Genomic DNA, 26,128 nt, shown 5'->3' with positions numbered 1-26,128 from the left:
TGAAACCTTTAAAAGTGTGCAAAATTCTATTGGAAGTGGAATTCTTAAAAGTGTGCAGAGTAAAAAATAACTATAAAGTTCTTACTGTAAGTGGTAAACATATGCCATTTAGTGGGTAAATGTTCAGTAAAACTTCAGTAATGTGTCACAGTTGGGAATTAATGTAACAGCTAGAAGCAACCCATAATTATCAGATGTTAGCCTGAACCAGTTGTGAATTTAAAAATGAAAGCCTTACAACTGAAGCTGTGATTTCTGTGCCTATTATGATGCTTATTTTATTAAAGGTGTTGACAACAGCATCAGAGTGGCCCAATTTTACAAGCACACACACGCATTTCTGGTATCCATATTAGAAAAAGAAAGGAGAATAAATCTCAAGCTTTTGAGAGCAATACCCCTATAAGTTAACTTTTGTGTTGTTGATTGAACCAGATGCTTACAAAGCAGTAGCAGTACGTCAGAACACTTCAACTGCTTCCTTGAAACCAACATATTGTTGTAAAAGAGTTACAAAATGCATCGCATGAAAATTTTACTTAAAAACTGTTTAAAAAAAAGTTTTCACATCACTCATGATTTGCATAGTTTAAAGTATCAAAATCTTTCTCCTCAGTACTCTTCTGATCACAGAAAATAACTACATACAGCCACCTGCGTAATAGAGATGATAATAAACTTCAGTGCAGTTCAGTGGAGCATGGTGCCTCCAATTGTAAATGGGACAATGTGGCTTGTGTACATGTGTCTGTGACCATGACTCGAAGAGTTATTTCAAGCTTAGACTGTGCGTACATTATCACTTTATGGCAAGCAGAGTTGCCAGCACAAGAAGTTGCCCACTGAATTGCCATACACCACAACAGTGTCATTGCAATTATCAAGTGCTATCATAAAACACAGAATACAGGAGATCTGCCACATAGTGATCATCTATGTTCAGCTACACCAGCTTATGAGTGCTACCTACAAATTATGACACACAGGCATCTCAAGAAGAGTGTAACAGAATTGCATGCTGCCTTTTGATATTTGCTGGACTTGCATTGCAGAGGACGAGAGTTCAAATCCATATCTCTAAATCACTCCAGGCAAATTCTGGGGTGGTTCAATTGAAATGGTACAGCCAATTTCCTTCCCCATGCTTGAAACAATCAGAGCTTGTGCTCCACCTCTATAATGACCTCAATGTTGATGAGACATTAAACCCTTACATTCCTTCCTATTTCTGTATTTGCTCTATATGATAGATTCAGAGGACATTTCAGTGATACTATAATTAAATAAGCTTGTACAATTCCAGAATTACTCTGTTATAAGGGTCAGCAACTCAATTTATTTATAATTTATAATAATTTTGTATAGCATCTTCACCTGAAGCTATTTAGTATTTTTTTCACGCACTTCCATACATAATATACAAGTGGATGTTTGTGTGAATGTTCATCATATTCTCTTTAACCACTGGCTCAATTTGAACCAAACTTGTTGCAAATGTCACTGTCTGAGAAGAACCACTGTGGGCATAAGAACCACCCACCTATCAAAGGGGAAGGTGTTTGGGGTGTAAAAGCATCGTAATTCACAATGTACAAAGAGACAAACTATATTCATGTGGCCTGAGCTCCCAGTTGATGCACATCAACTGCGCAGAAAGATACGTATGTAGCTTGTTTTCTGTGTTTACTTCGTAGATTCTTACTTAAATTGTGTGTGAGTTTCATATAGGAGGTGTAATTTTGAGTTTTAATTACTGTAATCGTAAATTCAGGCAGATTGTAGCGCAGTCATTAAGCATTTGTTTTGTTTTGGTACGTAAGTGGCACTTGTCTGTCTAGTAGGCTCTCAGAGACCAGTATCCTGAGCTCCCAGTTGTACATCGACAGCACAGAAATATACGTATATAGCTTCTTTTCTGTGTTTACTTTGTAGATTCTTACTTAAATTGTGTGTGAGTTTCGTATAGGAGGTGTAATTTCTAGTTTTAGTTACTGTAATCGTAAATTCAGGCAGATTGTAGCGCAGTCGTTAGGCTTTTGTACAGGTTAGTTCATACATTCTTTGCATGTTTCCCTTGCGTTATCTAGGCACGGACTCGTGTTTCAGTAACTATTGTTCAACATCGATTAGAATGGACAGGGACTGTGATTGCTGTGGTTCGGATGAGGGCTGAGTTGGCATCCCTTCACTCACAGCTGCAGGCGGCGCTGACTTCGGTCGCACAGCTTGAGGCTGTTGCCAGTGGACATCACTGTGGGGAGCCGGACTTGGGTATCACGGGGATGTCAACCTCGTCCCGTCTGTCCCCAGATCGGTCTGCCACTGTGGTTGCCCCGGTTACTGCCTGCAGTGGGGCTGAGCCCTCACCTGTGGTTGATTGGGAGGTCGTTCCAGGGCGTGGCAGGCAGCAAAGACGTCCCCGGAGGCTGATCAGAAAGCCTCCACGGTGCGTCTGACAAACAGGTTTCAGGTACTGTCTCTGGCTGAGCCAGATGCAGCTGCTTGCCCTGTTTCAGAGGATGATTCTCAGCCTTCAAGGTCCGGGCAATTGCAGAGGGTGGGCTTATTGGTAGTTGGGAGCTCCAGTGTTAGGCGCGTAATGGGGCCCCTTCGGGATATTGCAGCTAAGGAGGGAAAGAAATCCAGTGTGCACTCCATGTGCATTCCAGGTGGAGTCATTCCTGATGTTGAAAGGGTCCTTCCAGATGCCATGAAGAGCACAGGGTGCAGCCAGCTGCAGGTGGTGGCACATGTCGGCACTAATGACGTGTGTGGATCTGAGGAAATTCTCTCTGGATTCCAGCGGCTATCTGATTTGGTGAAGGCTGCCGGTCTAGCTTACGAGATGGAGGCAGAGCTCACCATCTGCAGCATCGTTGACAGAACCGACTGCGGACCTTTGGTGCAGAGCCGGGTGGAGGGTCTGAATCAGAGGCTCAGACGGTTTTGCGACCGTGTTGGCTGCAGCTTCCTTGACTTGCACCATAGGGTGGCGGGGTTTCGGGTTCCGCAAAATAGGTCAGGAGTTCACTACACTCAGCTGGCGGCTACACAGGTAGCGGAGGCTGTGTGGCGTGGACTGGGCAGTTTTTTTAGGTTAGAAGGCCTTGGGAAAGTACAGAGTGGGCTGCAATCTCAAAGGGTGCATGGCAAATACAGGACGTGCTTGGATCAAGGAACAGTCGGAATTGTAGTTGTAAATTGTTGTAGTTGTCCTGGGAAAGTCCCTGAGCTTCAGGCACTAATAGAAAGCACAGAAGCTGAAATCGTTATAGGTACAGAAAGCTGGCTAAAGCCTGAAATAAGTTCTGCAGAAATTTTTACGAAGTCTCAGACGGTGTTAAGGAAAGATAGATTAGGCAGAATTGGTGGTGGAGTGTTTGTGTCTGTCAGTAGTGGTTTATCTTGTAGTGAAGTCGAAGTAGATACTCCGTGTGAATTGGTATGGGTGGAGGTTATACTTAACAGGTGAACTAAGTTAATAATTGGCTCCTTCTACCGACCCCCAGACTCCAATGATATAGTTGCTGAACAGTTCAGAGAAAATTTGAGTCTCGTAACAAATAAATACCCCACTCATACAGTTATAGTTGGTGGGGACTTCAGCCTTCCCTCTATATGTTGGTAAAAATACTTGTTCAAAACTGGTAGTAGGCAGAAAACATCTTCCAAGATTGTCCTAAATGCTTTCTCTGAAAATTATTTCGAGCAGTTAGTCCACGAACCCACGCGAATTGTAAATGGTTGCGAAAACACACTTCACCTCTTAGCCACAAACAATCCAGAGCTAATAGAGAGCATCATGACTGATACAGGGATTAGTGATCACAAGGTCGTTGTAGCTAGACTCAATACCGTTTCTTCCAAATCCACCAGAAACAAACGCAAAGTGTCACTAGAAGCCTTCCTAAGAGACAATCTCCATTCCTTCCGAACTGACTATGCAAATGTAGACGAGATGTGGCTCAAATTCAAAGATATAGTAGCAACAGCAATTGAGAGATTCATACCTCATAAATTGGTAAGAGATGGAACTGATCCCCCATGGTGCACAAAACAGGTTCGAACGCTGTTGCAGAGGCAACGGAAAAAGCATGCAAAGTTTAGAAGAACACGAAATCCCGAAGATTGGCTAAAATTTACAGACGCGCGAAATTTGGCACAGACTTCAATGTGAGATGCATTTAATAGGTTCCACAACGAAACAATGTCTCGAAATTTGGTAGAAAATCCGAAGAAATTCTGGTCGTATGTAAAGTACACAAGCGGCAAGACGCAGTCAATACCTTCGCTGTGCAGTGCCGATAGTACTATTACCGACGACTGTGCCGCTAAAGCGGAGTTATTGAACGCAGTTTTCCGAAATTCCTTCACCAGAGAAGACGAATGGAATATTCCAGAATTTGAAACACGAACAGCTGCTAGCATTAGTTTCTTAGAAGTAGATACCTTAGGGGTTGCGAAGCAACTCAAATCGCTTGATACGGGCAAGTCTTCAGGTCCAGATTGTATACTGATTAGGTTCCTTTCAGATTACACTGATACAATAGCTCCCTACTTAGCAATCATATACAACTCCTCGCTCACCGATAGATCTGTACCTACAGATTGGAAAATTGTGCAGGTCGCACCAGTGTTTAAGAAGGGTAGTAGGAGTAATCCATCGAACTACAGACCTATATCATTGACGTCGGTTTGCAGTAGGGCTTTGGAGCATATATTGTATTCAAACATTATGAATCACCTCGAAGGGAATGATCTATTGATACGTAATCAGCATGGTTTCAGAAAACATTGTTCTTGTGCAACGCAGCTAGCTCTTTATTCGCACGAAGTAATGGCCGCTATCGACAGGGGATCTCAAGTTGATTCCGTATTTCTAGATTTCCGGAAAGCTTTTGACACCGTTCCTCACAAATGACTTCTAATCAAGCTGCGGGCCTGTGGGGTATTGTCTCAGTTGTCCGACTGGATTCGTGAGTTCCTGTCAGGAAGGTCGCAGTTCGTAGTAATAGATGGCAAATCATCGAGTAAAATTGAAGTGATATCAGGTGTTCCCCAGGGAAGCGTCCTGGGACCTCTGCTGTTCCTGATCTATGTAAATGATCTGGGTGACAATCTGAGAAGTTCTCTTAGGTTGTTCGCTGATGATGCTGTAATTTACCATGTAGTAAGGTCATCCGAAGACCAGTATCAGTTGCAAAGCGATTTAGAAAAGATTGCTGAATGGTGTGGCAGGTGGCAGTTGACGCTAAATAACGAAAAGTGTGAGGTGATCCACATGAGTTCCAAAAGAAATCCATTGGAATTCAATTACTCGATGAATAGTACAATTCTCAAGGCTGCCAATTCAACTAAGTACCTGGGTGTTAAAATTACAAACAACTTCAGTTGGAAAGACCACATAGATAATATTGTGGGGAAGGCGAGCCAAAGGTTGCATTTCATTGGCAGGGACATTTAGAAGATGCAACAAGTCCACTAAAGAGACAACTTACACTACACTCGTTCGTCCTCTGTTAGAATACTGCTGCACGGTGTGGGATCCTTAGCAGGTGGGATTGACGGAGGACATCGAAAGGGTGCAAAAAAGGGCAGCTCGTTTTGTATTATCACGTAATAGGGCAGATAGTGTGGCAGATATGATACGTGAGTTGGGATGGAAGTCATTAAAGCAAAGACTTTTTCGTCGTGGCCAGATCTATGTACGAAATTTCAGTCACCAACTTTCTCTTCCGAATGCGAAAATATTTTGTTGAGCCCAACCTACATAGGTAGGAATTATCATCAAAATAAAATAAGAGAAATCAGAGCTCGAACAGTCAGGTTTAGGTGTTCGTTTTTCCTGCGCGCTGTTTGGGAGTGGAATGGTAGAGAGATAGTATGATTGTGGTTCGATGAACCCTCTGCCAAGCACTTAAATGTGAATTGCAGAGTAATCATGTAGATGTAGATGTAGAGATACTTAGGAATGAGAGCACATAGTGACTTGCAACAAACTTAACACATAATTTCAAACCTTTATGAGATTTCTTCTCACTGACAGTCCCCACGAAAGATGAAAGGAGAAAGAGTTCATCACTTACTACTTTTTACTTTTCGTGCAGTAAAACTGCCACATCAGGCATGACCTTTTACTTTATTTTTTCTCTACCATAAACTCTATTTGGAACATATTTCGTGGACAGTATCTACTTGCACTGCTGGATGTATGTGCAAAATTATATAATTTTGTGATACATATCTCAGGAGATATGACATCATAAACATTGAGCTGCCTAAAAACAAAACTGCAGGGCAAAATTCACTAGATATACAGATGAAATATGCATATAAATATGTGTGAAATATGTTAAAGATTTGTGAAGTGCATTTGTGGGCAAAGCCATTGGTGATGCTCCTAAACCTGTAGATTGATTTCATCAAACTTAATACACATATTACTTACTATCTGGAAAGAAATACTGTGCGGCTACGAATCAGCAACCTCCAGTTGGGGTCCGGATGATTATTTGGTGAGAGAATAGGCGAGGAATAGATGGACAGACAGAGAGGAAGGAGGAGAAGATGGACACAGATATGGGAGAGGAGGAGACAGAGAGACGGAGAGGGGCAAATGGACAGAGAAAATATAGAGAAGGAGATGGGCAAGGGGGAGGAGGAGATGGACAGAGAGGGAGAGGAGGGGGAGATGGAAGGGGCGAGGAGGAGACAGAGAGTGAAAAAGGAGTTGGACAGAGAAGAAACCTTGGAGGAGATGGACAGAGAGAGGGGGAAAGAAGAGATTTAAGCGGGGGGGGGGGGGAGCAAGAAGGTGGACAGAGGGAGGAGGAACGACGGAAATGGAAAAGAAAGGAGGAAGGAGATGGATATAGAGAGAGGAGGTGGAGATGGACAGAGAGGGGGGTGGGGGGGGGGGGGGGTGGGGGGGGTAAGGAGGAGATGGCTTAGTAGAATTGGAATAAATATTTCCTCAAGCAATGCCGGATACTCAGCAAGTTGTAAAAACATTACGCACTTCATTTTAGTGTTGTCAGTCTCCCAGGAATTTCATTCATTTAAATACTGCCAGATAACAGACAGCACTGGAGTTTTATGTGAAACACAGCTGATGATTTAATGTTGTCATGGACTGTGCCAATTATCAATGTATATTTTATTTCTTGGAATAAACATTTAGACGTACCTAACTAGCACAATTCATTTAATTGATAGCCTGTTCCTTTTAGATAAACTGTGTTGGAAGTTCTATTTTCACATGTTCTGTTACAACATTAATCTCATCTTTCACGTGCAATTCAGCCACAGACTTGTGTATAATCTCTTTCTTTTTGTCATTTCACATAACAAATGCTACACACAGGTTTAATTCAACCAGTTCTTCAACAAAAATGAGACAGGTTTGCCATATTCCTTTTATTGCATGCTATCCTGAACTAGAATTAATTAATCAAACACTTCATCCAGGTTACCATGATATGATGAAGATGAGATGAAGATGACCAACATTTCTTCCCACTTTTTCCAAACCATTTCCTGCTAGACTTTTGCTATAAACCTATTACATCCCATGACATCCTTAATCATCCCTCCTTGCCCTCATGCTCTTGTAGTATATGTAACATGCAATATATGGACTACGAGAAAAATACGAACTACAGTGATTATTGTCCTAGAAGTACATTTATGTTGGTTTTTATGTCAAGACAGGAAAAAAAGGTAGTGTGTTCCCCAAACTTCTTTGTACTCCACCTCACCCCAGTGAAGATGGTGAGGATGATTTTCTTCTTAAATGTTACTGGAGATGAATGAAGTGCATTTGTATCAAGGCTGATCATCAAGTCCCTATTGTTTCATGCAGACATGGACCAACAGAAGAGTTTTCAAGTTACAATGAAAATTGTAAATTAAGATGAACATTCATCTTGTACTGAACATCTCATTCAATTAACCCCACTGTTCTTAAATTCTTCATGATACCCCTCTCAGTGCTGCATTCATAAATAGAACTGGCTTCATTTTTTACAGAAAAGCATTATGTCCTCCACACCCCAACCCCCATTATCCACCTGTGTCCCACATTTATGCATCATGAGGTAGGTGCAACCACATGCTTATGCTCCTATAGTCTGCAAGAAGTGCCAAGTACCTTCAGATATGCTTATTCATTACAATTTTAGAAAATGCTTTTGTGCTAAGACTTTTGTTTACACATCTCTATTGTATGGGTATTATGTATCCTTTGTTTTCGAGAACAATCAGTGGATTAATGTGTCAAGCTACTATTGCTTTTGTTGTAATAGTATCAAAATTTATTTTAAATTTGGACGTTTTCCATGTAAAAATCATCTAATATATTTCTTATAATAGTCAGCAGTACATTTAGTTATTACTCGTTAGTTTTGTTGTAAGTAATGACATAAGAAACATATTTACCTTGCTTCAAAATATTTTGTCGAGTAAAATATACTGAGTGTATGTTTGACATTTGTTTATTTCGAAACAGGTGTTGGAGCTGGACTCCATAAAAACTCATCACTGGCAGATTGTATGGTGCAGTGCTATAACAGGACAAAACTTACTTCAAGGAATAGATTGGCTTATCGATGACATTGCTGCTAGGATATTCACGTTAGACTGATGTACTGTGAAATTTAATTAAATTATTTAACTATTTCACAATAATTTAATATCTGTGACTTTTTTATAATCCTTAACTACAGTTTCAGTTATAATAAACGTGCTTGTAATAAATAGCAGTTCTTTTTTTCCCCCTGTCATTTCTTTTCAGGATTACTCCATATCTGAAGACACAGCTGTCGAAGTTTCTGTCGCTGTTGATTCAGTTTCAGATTGTTGGCCTTTTTTCTTTTTTCCTTTCTTTTTCTTCTTCTTTTTCTCTGGAAGTTTTGTGTCTGGGTATAGCATCATATAATATTGTTTTATGGCTAACGGATCTACTTTCTTCTTTCCTATTTGAAAGTTCTTCATAATTTGACCGACAAGGTTTTCGGACAACTTTATCTTAAATTCTTCAACTAGCTGTCTGAATTTCTTTTTAGTTATAGGCTTTTCATCCACCTTCAATAGGAAATGACTGAAAAAAAAAAAATAAGCGTCTGCATATTTTGTAAACACAGAGATTAAAAATCATTATGACAACACGGCATAGAAAGTTATGGTTGAATACTAGTGATTTTTTTAAAGATAAAAACCAACTTGTGTACACTTAAGTCTTTCATAAAAGAAACAACATCTCCAAATATTGTATTAAGCAAATAATCCAGATAAATTCACACTATTTTAGCAATACTGGAAATGATTACTCTATGTGTACTGTTACAGTACAAAAATGTTTATGACTGTAATGGTATAAACAATGTCAGATAGGCTGATCAGCACTGTAATATTTCTTCAGGGAACTTGTAAGACTTTTGAGGTAGATTCTAGGCAATGACTCCATGGCTTTAGATATGCTTCAAAGAGTTTTGTTCCTTTATTACCCCTTTCACAGTAATAAGATGGTTATCATAATTGGACAAAAAAAGGAGAAAAGGAAGATTTATAGAAGAGAAAGTTCCTTTTCTTCTTTTATCTGTAGAAATGAATCATCAAATTTACAGTCTTTCTTACTATTCAGAAGGTGAATGTTTGGTTCTTTTAAGTGAGATAACTGAGTCAACTACACTGATAAAATTGTGTTGAGCTGTCTTGTGAGCTAGCCTGTATGAGAAGTGAAAATCTTGATTGTATTGCTGGAATATTTCTTCTTTTCTTTAAGAGTGCTTCTGGAAGCTCATTCATTAATGACTTAAGCTTAAACTTGGAAAATCAATCGTTCACAAGCTGCAGGCCAGTCCGTACCACAGCCTTATATAGGGTGGTCATAAACAATCTGAAAAGCTTGTAAAGGTGTTGCAGAGTAGGTTGTACTGAGAAATGACTGTTAAAAACATTTTGATATGTTACGCCATTTCAGAGTTAATTGTAATTTGTAATGGCACAGTCACCAACAGCTGGGATTGCAGCCCAGGAAATAAAACCAGGCTGCAGTTACTGGCCAATGCCCTACCAGCTTAGCAGTATCAGCAGACATGACTTCCACAGCCTGCACTTCCATCTGAGGGTCATCATGTGGATTCCCATCACATGATCCACTGATCTATCGATTACGCCACACCAGGCGATCGACACCACTCCAGATGTTTCAAGGTGGCCTCGATAAAGAGAACCTTCTGCAAATGTCAGCATGTGGAAATGGGGTTGAAGCCACCAGGACCAGCTCTTCAGCAAGTCATCACAGCTGAGCCATCCGAAGACACACAGCCTGTGTTGGCTGTTGCCGCATCAATGACACTGCCTCCGCCTGGCACCAACCAGTGAATGCTACCTTGTCCAAGCTGAGCACAGGGGCATCATCTCACTGCTGTGCTGCTGCTCTGCAGCCACCAGCCACCATCTGCCAGCATGTTGTGGTAATTAGGCCACCTTTGTCCACAGGAAACACCTGCATCAGCACATCCGTAACAGGGTGCTTGTGCAAAGGATCACCTCCCATCACCTGTAATATGTGCTGTCCATGTCTGACCTGTTCATCAATAGAGTGTTCTATCAATTGATTGGTGCCTTCTTCACCTGCTCAATTGCCAACATCCAGCAGAGAACCACTCGCCCACTCCTCTTGTCCAATAAATCTTATTATGGTGTTGGTGTCAGGATACTTGCTGGAGCTGGAAATGGTCGTCAGTGGAGCCCTGAAGAGAGAGAGTTGCATTATCAGTGGCTTTCAGTACAGGTTTTCAAGTAAGTGCTGGAAACAAGTATTTTATTTTGGCCTCTCTTGTTGTGTTGTCCTTTATTTTTTATTTTGTGTCTATTATACTCTTGTGATGGTAGTCCTGAGAGAAGTGGCTGTCCCGGAGAAAGCAACAACCCAGAAGACAATTCAGCATCCACTAAATGAGGTAGATAAGTTTAGAGCTGATAATGAATTTTTGTGTAGAGAAGTGAACCATTTATAGGGTGAAAGAGGCTTGTCTACACCTATCCTTGATGGTAGTATGGCCTCATTGGTGGCACTGTTTTCCAATAAATCTGGGGAAGGTATGTCTGTATTCATGTATGGTTTGCATATAGCCACGAAATTAGGAAACTGGAGTTATGAACAGTTGTTAAATATAGCTCGTTGGTAGGAGATGCCTGGACATACCTGGTGTACAGTGATAAATTGCAGGAGGCTCAGTCCTTTGTCAACTTTAAGGGAGGGTTAGTGGGTCATTACAAGAAGAAGAATACCTCACGGTATTATCATCAACATCTTAATGGTGTAGTGCAGAAGCAGGGAGAATCAATAGAAGGTTTTGTGAACCACAGCAGGCAAATCAATGTCAATAAGTATGAATTGACAAATGATGATTGACAGTTAAGCCATTTTACAGGAGATGGAACAATAGACACTTGAGGCATTTTTGTGGAGGCCCGCTGACCAAAATGTCATGTAAAGTGTGTGTTAAGTTTCCAAGAAACATGAACAAGGCAGTGGCAACTGCAGTAGCTCTGACTGAAATTGTTTCTGTTGCTAGACCAAGGGAAAAGATAAATGTGGTACTCCAGCTACTTTCAATGTTCTTTTCGAATGTCAGAGGTGCAAGCAAATGGGGCACTCTCTTCAAAATGTCCACAGGCACATATATGATGGAATCAGCATAATGCTTGTGCCCCTGCATTAAATGGTACAGGAACGGTGTAACCACTATGCAATGTTCCCAGTTCAGAAAGGTCCACAGGCACATAGATGGTGGAATCAGTGTAACACTCGCGCCCTTGCATTAAACATTACAGGGGGCAGAGTGACCACTGTGCAACATTCCAGTAAACTTGACTACAGGACACCCTGGTGCAAAATCAGTGGCAGACATTTCTCTATTCAGCTATATAAAGGACAGAACATGTAAGCTATTGTTAGATACGTGATCACATGTATCTGTCATTAGCCAGTGTATATTGGCTATAGTGAATGTAAGCTGTTGTTAGATACGTGATCACATGTATCTGTCATTAGTCAGTGTATATTGGCTATAGTGAATTTGAACCCACCACACTGTAGGTAAGTAATGTAGGTGGTGAAAGGGTAAAAGCTTGAATTTTCTCAGTTCCACATCATTGGGTTTCCAAGTGTGAGGGAGGGTGAGAGTTCCGAATATATGAAGCAGTTCCTAAGTGTCATGCTGGGTCTGGACTTCCTGAGTAATAATCACGCTAAAGTTGATCTGCAGCAGTGCGCATTAGAAGTGGATGAGACATTGTTCTGTCTCAGCTTTATGGTTGTAAGAGCTGAACTGTGCCAAGGAACACCCGAGATGTCGCTTAAGCTGGTTAAACTGCATACACAGTCTTTTAGACTCAATTTGCAGAATACAGTACTGAAAGGTACAGAAAGGCTGGTCTGGATGAATGTAGGTGGTGATCTGCTGGTTCATAGTGTGTGTGTGTGTGGGTGTGTGTGTGTGTGTGTGTGTGTAAGAGCTCTCACCAGAAGTAAGGTTCTGGATAAGGTGTGATGTTTTGACAAAGTGTGCCATATTTGCGAGAGCTAGGTGATAGCAAAGTAGTACCTGTCAACATACATAATTTTGGTTCAGAGGAGGTGATGCTATTGAAAGGAACCCTTAGAGCTCACTTTGAGGTTTTAGAAGATGAATTAGAAGGGGATTTCACTATGGAATATCAAAATCCTGGACAGTCTCTTAATTTAACTGCACTGAAGAGAAAAGTGTTGCATCTGGAAGGATGTAAGAGAATAGATATGGAGAAGCTATTAGATGAATACACAGGATTGTTTACTCTGCCTGGTGACCACTACCAACTGCACTTCTGGTACAATACAGAATTCCCACTGGGAACAAGCTGTCAGTATACAAGAAACCATACCATGTCCGCACTGTTTGCAACGTAACAGAGGAGTTCAAAGGCCAACAGCTTTGGGATAGAATCATAGAAGAAGGTACTAGTTCCTGGCCAGTCCCAGTAGTATTTGCACCCAAGAAGTCCTTAAAAAAAAAAAAAAAACTTATAGGTTCTGCTGCAATTACAGATTTGTAAATCAAGAAATGGTCATCAATGCTTACCTCATGCCCAATATGACAAAGACATTAGACAGTCTGGGGCAATGCCATTACTTCATCACCTTAGATTTACATAGTGGCTATCGCCAGTTAGAAGTAGCACCAGACAGCATTTTTGGTCTCATTTGGACACTTCCAGTATTGTCAGATGCCTTTCATCTGAAAAATGTGCCGGAGAACTTCCAATGCTTATTAATCGGAGTTCTATGAGGCCTGAAACCAAAGCAATGCCTGGTATTTCTAGATGACATAATAGTATGCTTCAAGAACATCCAGGAGCACATGGTGCATCTGCGTGAAGTATTTGAATGGTTGTGTGCAGCGCGGCTGACCCTCAACTTAGAAAAGTGTCCCTTTGTAGTGCAGGGGTATGTATCAACCCTCGGCTTGCCCAAGCAGTAAAAGATTTTCCAGCACCTAGCATGGTAAAGCATATTGTGGGATTGTGAATTTCTATAGAAAATACACTCCAAAATGTGCAGAGGTAGCAAGACCCCTTATACATTTGTTAAAAAAATTTGTGAAATGAAAATGGACTCCAGGTTGTCAAGAAGCATTTCAACGGTTAAAGGAATCACTAACCACAAGTCCTGTTCTCATTTTTCCAGACTATAGAAAACCATAGCCTATGCTTCCAGGCAACTGAAAAAAAAAAAAAAAAAAAACTATTCAGCGACAGGAAAGGAAATGCTGGTGCTAATTTTTGGTATCACATATTTTTGTTGTTACCTGTATGGGAGGCTTTTTAAGGTCATAACAAATGCACTGAAATGGCTTCTAGAATTAAAGAATCGAACCAGTAGGCTAATCCACTGGACCTTAAGGCTTAGCAAAATTCGCATTTGAGGTAGTACATCATGCAGGGAAGCTTTGTGGTAATAATTAGCTGCAAAGTACACACTGTATAATGCATCAGAATAAACACAGAAGAGTGGTGCTGAGCTCAGGTAGCAAGCCCATGATTCCACCTTTGCTGGGCACAGCAGATGGTGAGCCGCGGAGTGCCACGTTGCAGAAAATTACTGGTGGCCACAGAGGAAACAATACATTGGGTGCTATATAAAGAACTGCATCTCTTGCACTCAAAGAGCTGAGCTAAGTCATCAGCAAATACCATTGCAAAGTCTGCCTGATGTAGGAAAATCTTTCCAATTAACAGACCTCGATGTATTTGGCTCTTTGGCACAAACACCAGCAGGAAACTGATTTATACTAACCATAATTGATCATTTTTCAAGTTACTTGACCATGATTGCCATACCAAACCAACAAGCAGTGGCTCATACTTTTGTTAACTATAACTATTGAAATTCAGCACACGAGAAGCAGTAACAATAGACCAAGACATGAACTTTATGTCTGAGTTATTTAAGCAGCTGTTGACTGTTGCACATTAAAAAGTTACAGACTAGTGCTCTTTGCCCGCACCAAACAGCAGAATGAAGAGCATAGAACACTGAGCAAAATGCAAAGTTATAATGTGAACTGCGGCCATGATAATTGGGACACCCTATTGCAATATGTTGGGAGTGCATACAAATTAAAAAGATCCCTGAAAATGTGGGTCTTTCACTCTATGAGATTGTTTTTGACATTAAAATGCTCTCACCTTTTGAATTGTGTCAACCTACTCCAGGGGAGGATATATCTGCTGTTCGGGACTTTACTGAAAGGCTAAAAGGCATATGGCATCAGGTGAAAAAAATGAACACAAGGCTCTAAACAGACAGGAAAACACACACACTAAAAAGTGAAATTCCCAAAGTGTCTTGTTGGGTAGTGGGTTATGTTGTCTAATCCTCACATTTTGAAAGGGAAAAGAAAGAAGTTCTTTCCACTGTACCAAAGACCCATCAGGTAAAATATAACTCCGCACCCAAACCACAGTTGTCCATACCAGCAGATATGTTGAGTGACTCTGGTAGGGAAATTTATGACTATGTCAAATTACAACTGGTTAACAGCACCTCTAGGTCACTTTTCGTTTCATATTCCTTCTAGAAATTTACATTAAAATCACAACAAAATAATAATCTCTTCTGTTTTCTCTGACAGATGGCTCAGTAATCCACAAAAAATTTTCATGAAATTTTCCCAAATACTCAGTGGGGACCTGTATGGGAACAATCACAAGTACCACATTGTGCAATATTAACTCAAAAGCACAAGCTTCTATATCCTGATGCATACAGAATTTAGTTATTTCTACGCATTTGTATTTATATTTCTTTAAAAAAAAATGTAAATTCGTCATGAATATGCAGCTAATTTATAACCACTTCCATTAAGATTTTTTATCGGTGCAGTTAATTGATCATACAGGCAAATGACATCAGCTTCTTTCCAAATACTAAGATATTGCAAGCAGATTAACAGCTGTGATCTCCCTTGTTTTCTTGGTGTGATTGATTAATGATGTGCTTCTGGGTATTCTGTCATGTTTACATAATAACTCAACGGAACACCCAGAAGCACATCATTAAATTAACAATTCAACCACAGATATTTGGCCTTATGTGCAGTGGGAACCCCCTTGTGTTTTTTGCTAATAGATCTGCTAACTCGTCCTTACCCCTCCTATTCATGTGTAAGCCATGAGAAATATGTCCCCACCTTCCTACAGCAAGTATTGGAACAGAACCAATATGAGATTTCATATCTGTCTGAAGGCTCCATTAGAGTTAATTCAGGGCTGGTCATGCCACCACAGAATCTCCTGTTTTGTCCAGGTCATCCCTCATACTGTAATTTTTGTTTTTAGCCAAGCTGTTTCTAGCTCCTACAACTATTAACAGCTGATCTTCTTTGTTGAAGTTCTTGTACATTTCTCTGAAGTTCCCTATTACCTGTCTAAGACTAGCACATGGTGTCACTCAACTTGTGACCTGAGACTCTGCACCTAATTTTTCCTATATCTGCTGACATACAACTCTCCCATGATGGCTATATTGTAAGCAGTACCGTTTTTTTCCTGTTCTCTTTTCCATCCAACTCATTTGAAGTTTCCTAGCATTGTTTTGCTGCGCCCAAAATTTCTCTACATCTGTATAAGGCTCTACTTTTTCTAATTACGGAAAAATCTGTTTATAACTGAATTTTGAATGTGTTAACAAAATTTTACCCTGCATGCAATTTGACTGTCACTTTTTTGCAGTACCCCTTTTCTTTTCCTCCCTTCAAATGTCTCAATTCAGCCTTCGGGTTTTCTAACTCCGAGCAAACAGCACAAATCTTTGCCATGGAAGAGCCTCATTGGGCACACCATTTTCATTATCACTGTAGTTGTCTCAGTAGAACCATAACCTATGATTCTTATAAAATGCTCTCTGCATAATCTGCAGCGACATCCACACAGGCAGTGTTTCAGTTGATGGCCGCCGAGTAAGTGACGCCAGAAACCATTTCCAGAAAGTTAAGTGATTTAGACAGGAATATAATTTAGTTACGCTGACAACAAATTAAATACGTGCATTAGTGTATCATTTAGTCTTGCCGTTAAAAGTTTGACTTTTCTTTGCGTATTTTTTCAGAAAACACGAAAAGATCGTAACTTCGCGAAGTCGCGCTTAGGCTTAAATTTTGTAAACGTGTTTGTTTCTTGTTTCAAGGTAATTTAACTAGTTTCTCGGTAACAAATAAGTAAACTACCGTAAATAGCGTATAACTTCATTGTTTTAATACAGATTTCAGAAAAACAGCGTAACTTTATATCAGAAACTTGCCTATATACATTTGTTTATAGGCCTAATTCTCGTAACGTTTTTGGGGAATCAAAGTTAAAGTATCTCGTTTAATTGTCCTTTTTTCATTCCATCGAGTGAAATATATAATAAATAGCGTATACCTTCGTTGTTTTAATACAGATCTCAGAAAAACAGCGGAATTTTAAATCAGAAACTTGCTTATATACATTTGTGAATAGGCTTAATTCTTGTAACGTCTTTTTTGATTTTCGGTGATTTAATTGATTTATTCTAGCTAAAGTATTATTTTTGCCATGAGTGAGAAGTGCCTGACTTGCTGTAGAATTGTTAGTTCTGGGGTTTGGTGTGATGGATGCAGTAGTTTTTTTCACTGGGGGGACTGCAGTGGCGTGGGTGTTGGGAAAGTGGATCAGGCTCATCAGTGGTTATGTAGGATTTGCAGCAGAGATAGGAAGATAGTGGAACAGGAGGGGAAAATTGCTGCCCTTCAGGCTGAGCTAGATCAGGCTAGGGAAGATCTGGACAGGTTAAGGTGGGAGAAGGGCAAAGAGAGGTGGGAAGTGGCAACAGGTAGCAGAAGGAACAGGCCTAGAACTAAGTCTGACAGTTTTGTGGTGAATGTCAAAAATAAGTTTGACCTGTTGCTTCAGTTAGAAACTGATGTGCCTCAAGCAGACGTAGGTGTAGACAGGACACAACAAACTTTCAATAGGAAATTGAAAAAGAATGTAGGAAAGTCATCGAAAAGGAAGAAAGTTTTGTTGGTAGGCAGTTCTCATGCCAGAGGTGTAGGCCAACTTCTGCAGGAGGAATTAGGACCAGAATACCAGGTCACAAATTTTTTCAAACCAAGTGCTAGTCTGGATCAGGTGACAGAGGATTTAGGTTCACTCTGTAAAGGATTTACCAGGGAAGACACCGTGGTTATTGTGGGAGGGCCAGGGAACAGCATCGACAGAGATCCTGGGTACAGTATAGAGTGTGACCTGGTAAAGATTGTGTCGGCATCGAGACACGCCAATGTTGAATTTGTATCTGTCCTGAGACGCCATGACTGGCCTCATTTGAACTCTTCTGTTGGGAGAGTTAATTTGGAGTTGGAACGGCTGCTTGGGTCGGGTGCAGGGGTTCATATTGGTGTGGTTCCTGTTGATTATCTCAGTAGGTGGGACTATACCAGGCACGGCCTACATCTCAACAGGAAAGGGAAGGGGAAACTGGCTGGGGTAATAGCAGGAAATTTAAGGGGGGGAGACACTGCCATGAATGGTAAAATACCAGTGGTTACAGGTGTTGGAGCAGCACCTTTTTTAGGATAGGTAAGACAGAAAGATGTCAAGTTCTACGAGAGGTCAGGATTGAAACAAATCTTCAGTTTAGGAAAGAAATTAAACAGCACAATTCTAGCACATTGGATCACCAATCACAGCTATCAATTGTAAATTTTCACCAATCACCAGAAATTTTATCTCCACCAAGTTGTATCTCAGTCCTAGGTAATTGCATTGATGAATTAAAGTCACCCAACCCAATTGACATAATCTGCCTCTCTGAACACCATGTGACCACTGGTATAGGAACTAGGCCTAAGCACAATGAGAAACTCAGACAGGAGAGTACTGCAAATGTTAGAATAAGGAAAGGTTCTCATAAAAGTATAATTAAAAATAATGTAAGTATATTTCATCAAAATATTGGGAGTTTAAAGAATAAAGTAGATGAGCTTCTGGTTTGTTTAGAAGATTTAGAAGCTGAGAATGAAATAGATATACTATGCCTGTCTGAGCATCACATTGTTACTGATATGGATAAGGTAAATGTAAGAGGTTTTAAGCTCTCTGCACATGTAATGAGAGAAAATATGGAGAAAGGAGGAGTTGCTATATATGTCAAAAGTTATCATTGTGCAAAAAGTATAGAAACAAAAAAGTTTTGTGTAGAGAAACATATAGAAGCATGTGCCTGTGAGCTTAAATTAAATAGAGGCACATTTATAATTGTAACTGTATATAGGTCTCCATCAGGAAATTTTCATCTATTTCTGAAAAATTTGGACTCCTTGTTGTGCTATCTGTCAGACAGGGGGAAGCAAATTATTATTTGTGGGGACTTCAATGTAGATTCTCTGAAAGAGGGTAATAGGAAAAATGACCTTGAAGTATTACTCGGTTCTTTCAATTTGACACCCGTTATTGATTTTCCTACTCGGGTGGTAAAGGATAGCAGCTCACTGATAGATAACTTCTTTATAGACCAAGATAAGTTTAACCAGATAAATGCTCAGCCTGTTGAGAATGGTCTTTCTGATCATGGTGCACAGCTAGTTACAATATATGACATAGCTCCATTCAGCAATACTAAACAGTCCTCCAAAGTAGTACGTTCAGTCAACGATTTAACAATTGCAAATTTCAGGGAAAGCCTACAGCAGTTAGACTGGGATGAGGTGTACCATGAACCTGATGCCAATTTAAAATATAATTTATTTCATGACATTTTTGTAAATGTATTTGAAAACTGCTTCCCCAAGAAAATAGTTAAATATACTCGTAAGAAACCTTGTAACAAACCATGGCTTACTAAGGGTATAAAAATATCTTGTAACCGGAAAAGGGAAATGCATCTGACAGCAAGAAAGAGTAGTGACCCAGAAACTATCAAAAATTATAAAAACTACTGTGTTATATTAAGAAAAGTTATTAAAAAATCCAGGAGTATGTGTATCATGTCTGAAATCAGCAACTCTGATAATAAAATTAAAACAATTTGGAATATTATTAAAAGAGAAACAGGTCAACCAAGAGCAGAGGAAGACAGTATTACCATCAAATTGAATGAAAACTTTACGAACAAAAAGTCAGAAGTTGAAAATATTTTTAATAATCATTTTCTAAATGTTGTGGATGTAGTAGGATCCATGTGTTCATTAGAAGATGCTAGGCTGTTAATGGAAGAGGCCATACCTATGCAATTTCATACAATTGAAATCTCACCCACTTCTCCCTCTGAAATTAGGAAAATAATAAACTTGCTTAAAAGCAAAAACTCACATGGAATTGATGGCATTTCCAGCAAAATACTAAAAGCTTGTTCTCAACAGATAAGTAAGATTCTCAGCCACCTGTGTACTAGCTCTCTGGAACAGGGCATTTTCCCTGATAGACTGAAATATGCTATTGTTATACCTTTGCTTAAAAAGGGGGATAGATCTGATGTCAACAATTACTGTCCAATCTCCCTTCTGACAGCTTTATCCAAAATTTTTGAGAAAGTAATGTATTCAAGAGTAGCTTCACATATCTGTAAAAATGAAGTACTAACAAAATGTCAGTTTGGTTTCCAGAAAGGTTTTTCAACAGAAAATGCCATATATGCTTTCACCAGTCAAATTTTGAATGATCTGAATAACCGAACACCACCCATTGGGATTTTTTGTGATCTCTCAAAGGCTTTTGATTGTGTAAATCATGAAATTCTGCTAGACAAGCTCAAGTATTGTGGCATGAGTGGGACAGTGCACAAATGGTTTAATTCGTGCCTAACTGGAAGAGTGCAGAAAGTTGAAATAAGTAGTTCTCGTAACATGCAAAGATCAGCACATTCCTCAAACTGGGGAACTATCAAGAATGGGGTTCCACAAGGGTCAGTCTTGAGTCCTTTGTTGTTCTTATTATATATTAATGACTTGCCATTCTACATTCATGAAGAGGCAAAGTTAGTTCTCTTCACTGATGATACAAGTATAGTAATCACACCTGAGAAACAAGAATTGACTGATGAAATTGTCAATACTGTCTTTCAGAAAATTACTAAGTGGTTCCTTGTAAACGGACTCTCACTGAATTTTGATAAGACACAGTACATACAGTTCCGTACAGTGAACGGTATGACACCATTAATAAATATAGACCTTAATCAGAAGCATATAGCTAAGGTAGAATATTCCAAATTTTTAGGTATGTCCATTGATGAGAGATTAAATTGGAAGAAACACATTGATGATCTGCTGAAACGTTTGAGTTCAGCTACTTATGCAATAAGGGTCATTGCAAATTTTGGTGATAAACATCTTAGTAAATTAGCTTACTACGCCTATTTTCACTCATTGCTTTCATATGGCATCATATTTTGGGGTAATTCATCACTGAGGAATAAAGTATTTACTGCACAGAAGCGTGTAATCAGAATAATAGCTGGAGTCCACCCAAGATCATCCTGCAGACATTTATTTAAGGATCTAGGGATATTCACAGTAGCTTCTCAGTATATATACTCTCTTATGAAATTTGTTATTAACAACCAAACCCAATTCAAAAGTAATAGCAGTGTGCATAACTACAATACTAGGAGAAAGGACGATCTTCACTATTCAAGATTAAATCTAACTTTGGCACAGAAAGGGGTGAATTATACTGGCACTAAAGTCTTTGGTCACTTACCAAATAGTATCAAAAGTCTGACAGATAACCAACAAGTATTGAAGAAGAAATTAAAAGAATTTCTGAATGACAACTCCTTCTACTCCATAGAGGAATTTTTAGATATAAATTAAGAAGAAAAATAAAAAAATAAAATAAAATAAAAAAAATAAATAAAAAAATAAAATAAAAAAAATAAAATAAAATAAAAAATAAAGAAAAACAAAAAACACAAAAAATAAAGTTGTTATATTAACTTAAGTATGTTGTTAAATTAACCTAATTATGTCATGTATTGGAAAATTCGACTCGTTCCACATCATTACGAAATATCGTATTCATGATCCATGGAACTAGTATTAATCTAATCTAATCTAATTGATTTTTTTAAAGCTTTAACACCGGATACAGTGGATGTAAAACGGTAAGTAATGAAACAGAAATGAATGCCTTTTCATAAAATTCTCATGTGTAAAGTTATGTGTTCAGCAGCAAGACGATGTATCAGACAGGCAGAATACCCTCAGACTTTAAGAAGAGTATAATAATTCCAATCCCAAAAAAAGCAGGTGTTGACAGGTGTGAAAATTATCAATCTATCAGTTTAATAAATCATGGCTACAAAATACTGACACAAATTCTTTACAGACAAGTGGGAAACTGGTAGAAGTTGACTTTGGGGAAGATATAGAAATGTTGAAACAGGAGGGGCAATACTGACCCTACGACTATCTTAGGAGATAGGTTAAGGAAAGGTAAACCTACTTTTCTAGCATTTGTAGACTTAGAGGCAGCTTTTGACAATGTTGACTGGAATACTCTCTTTCAAGTTCTGAAGGTGGCAGGGGTAAAATACAGGAAGCAAAAGGCTATTTACAATTTGTACAGAAACCAGATAGCACTTATAAGAGTCGAGGGCATCAAAAAAAAGCAGTGGTTAGGAAGGGAGTGAGACAGGGTTGTAGCTTATGCCCAATGTTATTCAAGGTGTGTATTGAACAAGCAATAAAGCAAACAGAAAAATTTTGAGTAGGAATTAAAGTCCAGGGATAAGAAGTAAAAACTTCTGAGGTTTGTTGATGACATTGTAATTCTGTCAGAGACATTTGCTGATACTTGGAGGAGCAGTTGAATGGAATGAACAGTGACTTGAAAGGAGGATGTAAGATAACATCAAAAAAAGCAAAACAAGGCTAATGGAATGTGGTCCAATTAAATCAGATGATGCTGAGGGAATCAGATTAGGAAATGAGAGATGAGTTTTGCTATTTGGACAGCAAAAAACTGATGATTGTCGAAGTAGGGAGGATATAAGATGTAGACTGGCAATGGCAAGAAAAGCATTTCTGAAGAAATTTGTTAACATCGAGTATAGATTTAAGTGTCTGGAAGTCTTTTCTGAAAGTATTTGAATGCAGTGTATGGATGTGAAACATGGACAATAAATATTTTAGACAAGAAGAGAACAGAAGCTTTCAAAATATGGTGCTACAGAAGAATGCTGAAGATTAGATTGGTAGATCACGTAACTAATGAGGAGGTACTAAATAGAATTGTGGAGAAGGGGAATTTGTGGCACAACTTTTCTAGAAGAAGGGATCGGTTGGTAGGACATGTTCTGAGGCATCAAGGGACCACCAATTTATAATTGGAGGGCAGCGTGGAGGGTAAAACTCGTAGAGGGACACCAAGAGATGAATACACTAAGCAGATTCAGAAGGATGTAGGGTGCAGTAGTTACTTAAATGAAGAAGCTTGCACAGGATAGAGTAGCCTGGTGAACTGCATCAAACCAGTCTCTGGACTGAAGACCACAACAACAACAACACCTGCAAGAAGAAAAGTACACCTTGTTACATAATTTTACTTTATTTAACATTGTACTAACACACACACTAGTGTAACTATAATTGTATTATATTTATAACAATAAGTAGCATTTAAAAGTACCTTCTAATCTCTTATTTATATAATTATTTGTGACAGCAAAATTCACAGCAGTCTAGTGTTGTTGATATTATGAATATATTTCAAGCCCCTATGTATCTGTCACACAGGGACTGCAAGGACAAGATTAGAATAATTACAGCACGCACAGAGGCATTCAGCCAGTCATACTTCCCGTGTTCCATATGCAAATTGAATGGGAAGAAACCCTAGTAACTGGACGTAACCTCCGTCATGGACTTCATGGTGGTTTGCAGAGTATGGCTGTAGATGTAGATGTTGATGTTGCCAAACAGGCAACTCACAAAATTTTGAAAATCACCACCGAATGAGAAACAAGAAGACTAGAACAAAAGGAACTCACCTGAAGCCTGTAGATTGTATTGCACTGGTTTTGTTTCGTGAATCTGGTGAAGATAAGTCAAGGATTTTGAAGTATGTCTCATGGAAACTACAAACATGTAAAATTGACTGCCAACTGTAATATTACCTCCATCTTCACAGAAATTTATGAAGTGTTGGGGAGGGGGCTCTGTTGGTAACTGTAATACTCTTAAGCTACAAATTCCCCCTACACAGTGCTGAATGTAGCGACTTTATGGACCTCAACCAAGTCTCTTTGGGTTTGGAAGTAGGTAAACAGAGGGTTCAAAAGCTGAGGGGCTGGTCTGTGCCACCAATGCTGGGTATGTATCAGTAACTACTTACGAGCATGATAATAGAATGTGTGTTTCACATAGAATGAGGATATTGTCTTAATTGTCAGAATAATGAATGTTACAGTAATGTACCTAACAAGAAACCTCAACATCAATCTACACTGAAGTGGATGACTGCTAAGGAATGGCAATGAATAGCAAAGAACTCAAGCCCGTGTGCTGCATCTTATTTAGTTTTCTTCGATACTTGCAGCTCTTCTTGAGTCAGCATCTATTTCTGTAGTAGATCATGGCAACACAACTGATTTTCAGTAACAAAGAAAAGATACTCTCAGTGAAATTGTTTTACAATCTGGAAATAATAACAGCCTGTCAACAAAGTCTTTAGAAGCTGACTGCAAGGTTCAACTCAGAAATGATGTATTAGTAGTAAACTGGACATTTAATTCCTTGGATAATGTGTTTATGAGTGTGAAAAGGAAAGACACGATTACTGGTTTGTCAACATCTGTTATTCAGAAAGGTCTGCAGTGTTGCTGGATTTCTGATAATAGGAAGATGGCTTATAAATTGGACACTTTTACCAGAAACCTCTGCATCTTGTCAACCTACTTTTGTGCAAAATCAGAAAGCACATGAAGATTACCTGCTTATAATTGGACTTTGAACCCGATATTTCTGTGGATGTTGTCTGTTACATTTATTTGGTAAGTTTCACATTGCAAAAACTTGAAGATTAATGTGCTGTGATATTATATGAAAATTTGTAACAAAGAAAGTAAATGATGGAGTAAAAGGAATGGTCAGTTTTTATGAACATGTTTAATTTCTACGTCTACAGGGTTTAGTCATAAAGTTCTAATTACCGCCTCGAAAAAATAAAGTCCTGGAATTAATCTTTTGTTTGTTTGCAGGCAGATGCCTGCAATTCTGTACCACAGTACCTAAGCACATCACTAGAGTAGCTAAAACAAAATTGTGCAACCAAACTCCACATTATCAGTGGGCAGCACCTAAAGCAGTGTTCTTAGGTACTGTGGTACGGAACTGCAGGCCTGTATCTGCAACCGAACAAAAAAATAATTATGTAACTTTAATTTTTTGAGGTAATAATAAAAATTAAAACTTTGTGATTACATCTTATATAAGGGTCGATCAAAAAGAAGTGAGCCAGAGGCATAATTACAGAAACCAGTACCTGTATGTTAGAAGTATTAACCCTGGCTGTTGAGACACTTGTCCCAATGTGACACAAGGTGGTGAACGGCTGTCTCATAAAATTCCTGGGGCCGCAATGTTAACCAGTTCTGCACATATAGGTGGACATCATCATCAGAGGTGAATCATTTGACCCTCAGAGCCTTTTTAAGGGGACCAAAAATGGCATGATCACTGGGAGATAGGTCCAGACTGTATGGAGGGTGGCCGAGAACCTCCCATTTGAATTTCTGCAGGAGTGCCATGACGGTGTTGGCCATATGAGGCTTTGCATTGTCGTGGAGCAGAATGACCCCACAGGTGAGATTGCCTGATCAGTTTGATTTGATCACTTGGCGAAGGGTGGTCAGGGTTTGTGAATAATGCTGGGCATTCATGATTGGGCTGCAGGAAGTGAATCAGAAGGGGGCCATCTTGGTCAAAGAAGGAGGCCAGTGTAACCTTTCCTGCACTCATGTGGAGGACCTTGGCTTTTTTTGGTGGTGGTGATCCTGGATGCTTCCACTAGAGACTTTCTCGTTTTGATTCTAGTTTGAAATGATGACACCATGACTCATCTGCAGCCACCACTTGTGCCAGGAATGTATTCCCTTCCTGAGCAAAGTGCTGCAGATGAGCAAGACAGTGGGCCATTTGACATGCTTCCTGGTGTGGTTGAAAACTGTGGAGTACCCATTGGGCACACACTTTGCGCAGGTGCAGTCGTTCCTTCATGATTGTGTGAACACTTCCAATGCTCAATCCGACCACAGTGGTTATGGCTTTCACTGTCACTTGGCGGTCCTGGATAATGGGTGCATCCACCAGTTGGACAATGTCATCAGTAATGCAGTGTGGTACTCCAGACCGTGCATCATCGGCTAATGACACCCATCCTTCCCTGAAGCGCTTGTGCCATGCCTTGACCCTTGCAAGGGACATGCAATGTCCATCGTACACTTGTGACATTTGTCGATGAATATCCATTCCTCCTACTCCTTATGCTGTCAGAAAACAATCAACACCTCTTTGCTTATCTTTTGACGCCTCCATGTCACTGTTTGCAATGCGACTGGCAG

The 26,128-nt window shown here is 39.5% G+C and overlaps 2 protein-coding genes across 2 annotated transcripts in view; one reads left to right on the top strand and one right to left on the bottom strand.

Moving 5' to 3' along the window:
- LOC124794899 (ADP-ribosylation factor-like protein 2) overlaps positions 1-8,754 on the top strand; it is a 109,090-nt gene extending 100,336 nt beyond the window's left edge. Inside the window, exon 5 of the mRNA XM_047258599.1 lies at positions 8,507-8,754. Within this exon, the coding sequence (XP_047114555.1) occupies positions 8,507-8,641 (135 nt within the window). The 3' untranslated portion in view covers positions 8,642-8,754. The remainder of the gene's footprint in view (positions 1-8,506) is intronic.
- Positions 8,702-26,128, bottom strand: part of LOC124795907 (leucine-rich repeat-containing protein 74B-like) — a 215,191-nt gene continuing 197,764 nt past the window's right edge. Inside the window, exon 8 of the mRNA XM_047259987.1 lies at positions 8,702-9,097. Coding sequence (XP_047115943.1) covers positions 8,794-9,097 — 304 coding nt within the window. The 3' untranslated portion in view covers positions 8,702-8,793. The remainder of the gene's footprint in view (positions 9,098-26,128) is intronic.

This window comes from Schistocerca piceifrons, chromosome 4 (assembly GCF_021461385.2).
Source record: "Schistocerca piceifrons isolate TAMUIC-IGC-003096 chromosome 4, iqSchPice1.1, whole genome shotgun sequence".
In the NCBI taxonomy this organism is placed as follows: Eukaryota; Metazoa; Arthropoda; class Insecta; order Orthoptera; family Acrididae; genus Schistocerca; species Schistocerca piceifrons.
Note: the sequence above shows the minus strand (reverse complement) of the source record. Positions and strands in the feature narration are given on the sequence as shown.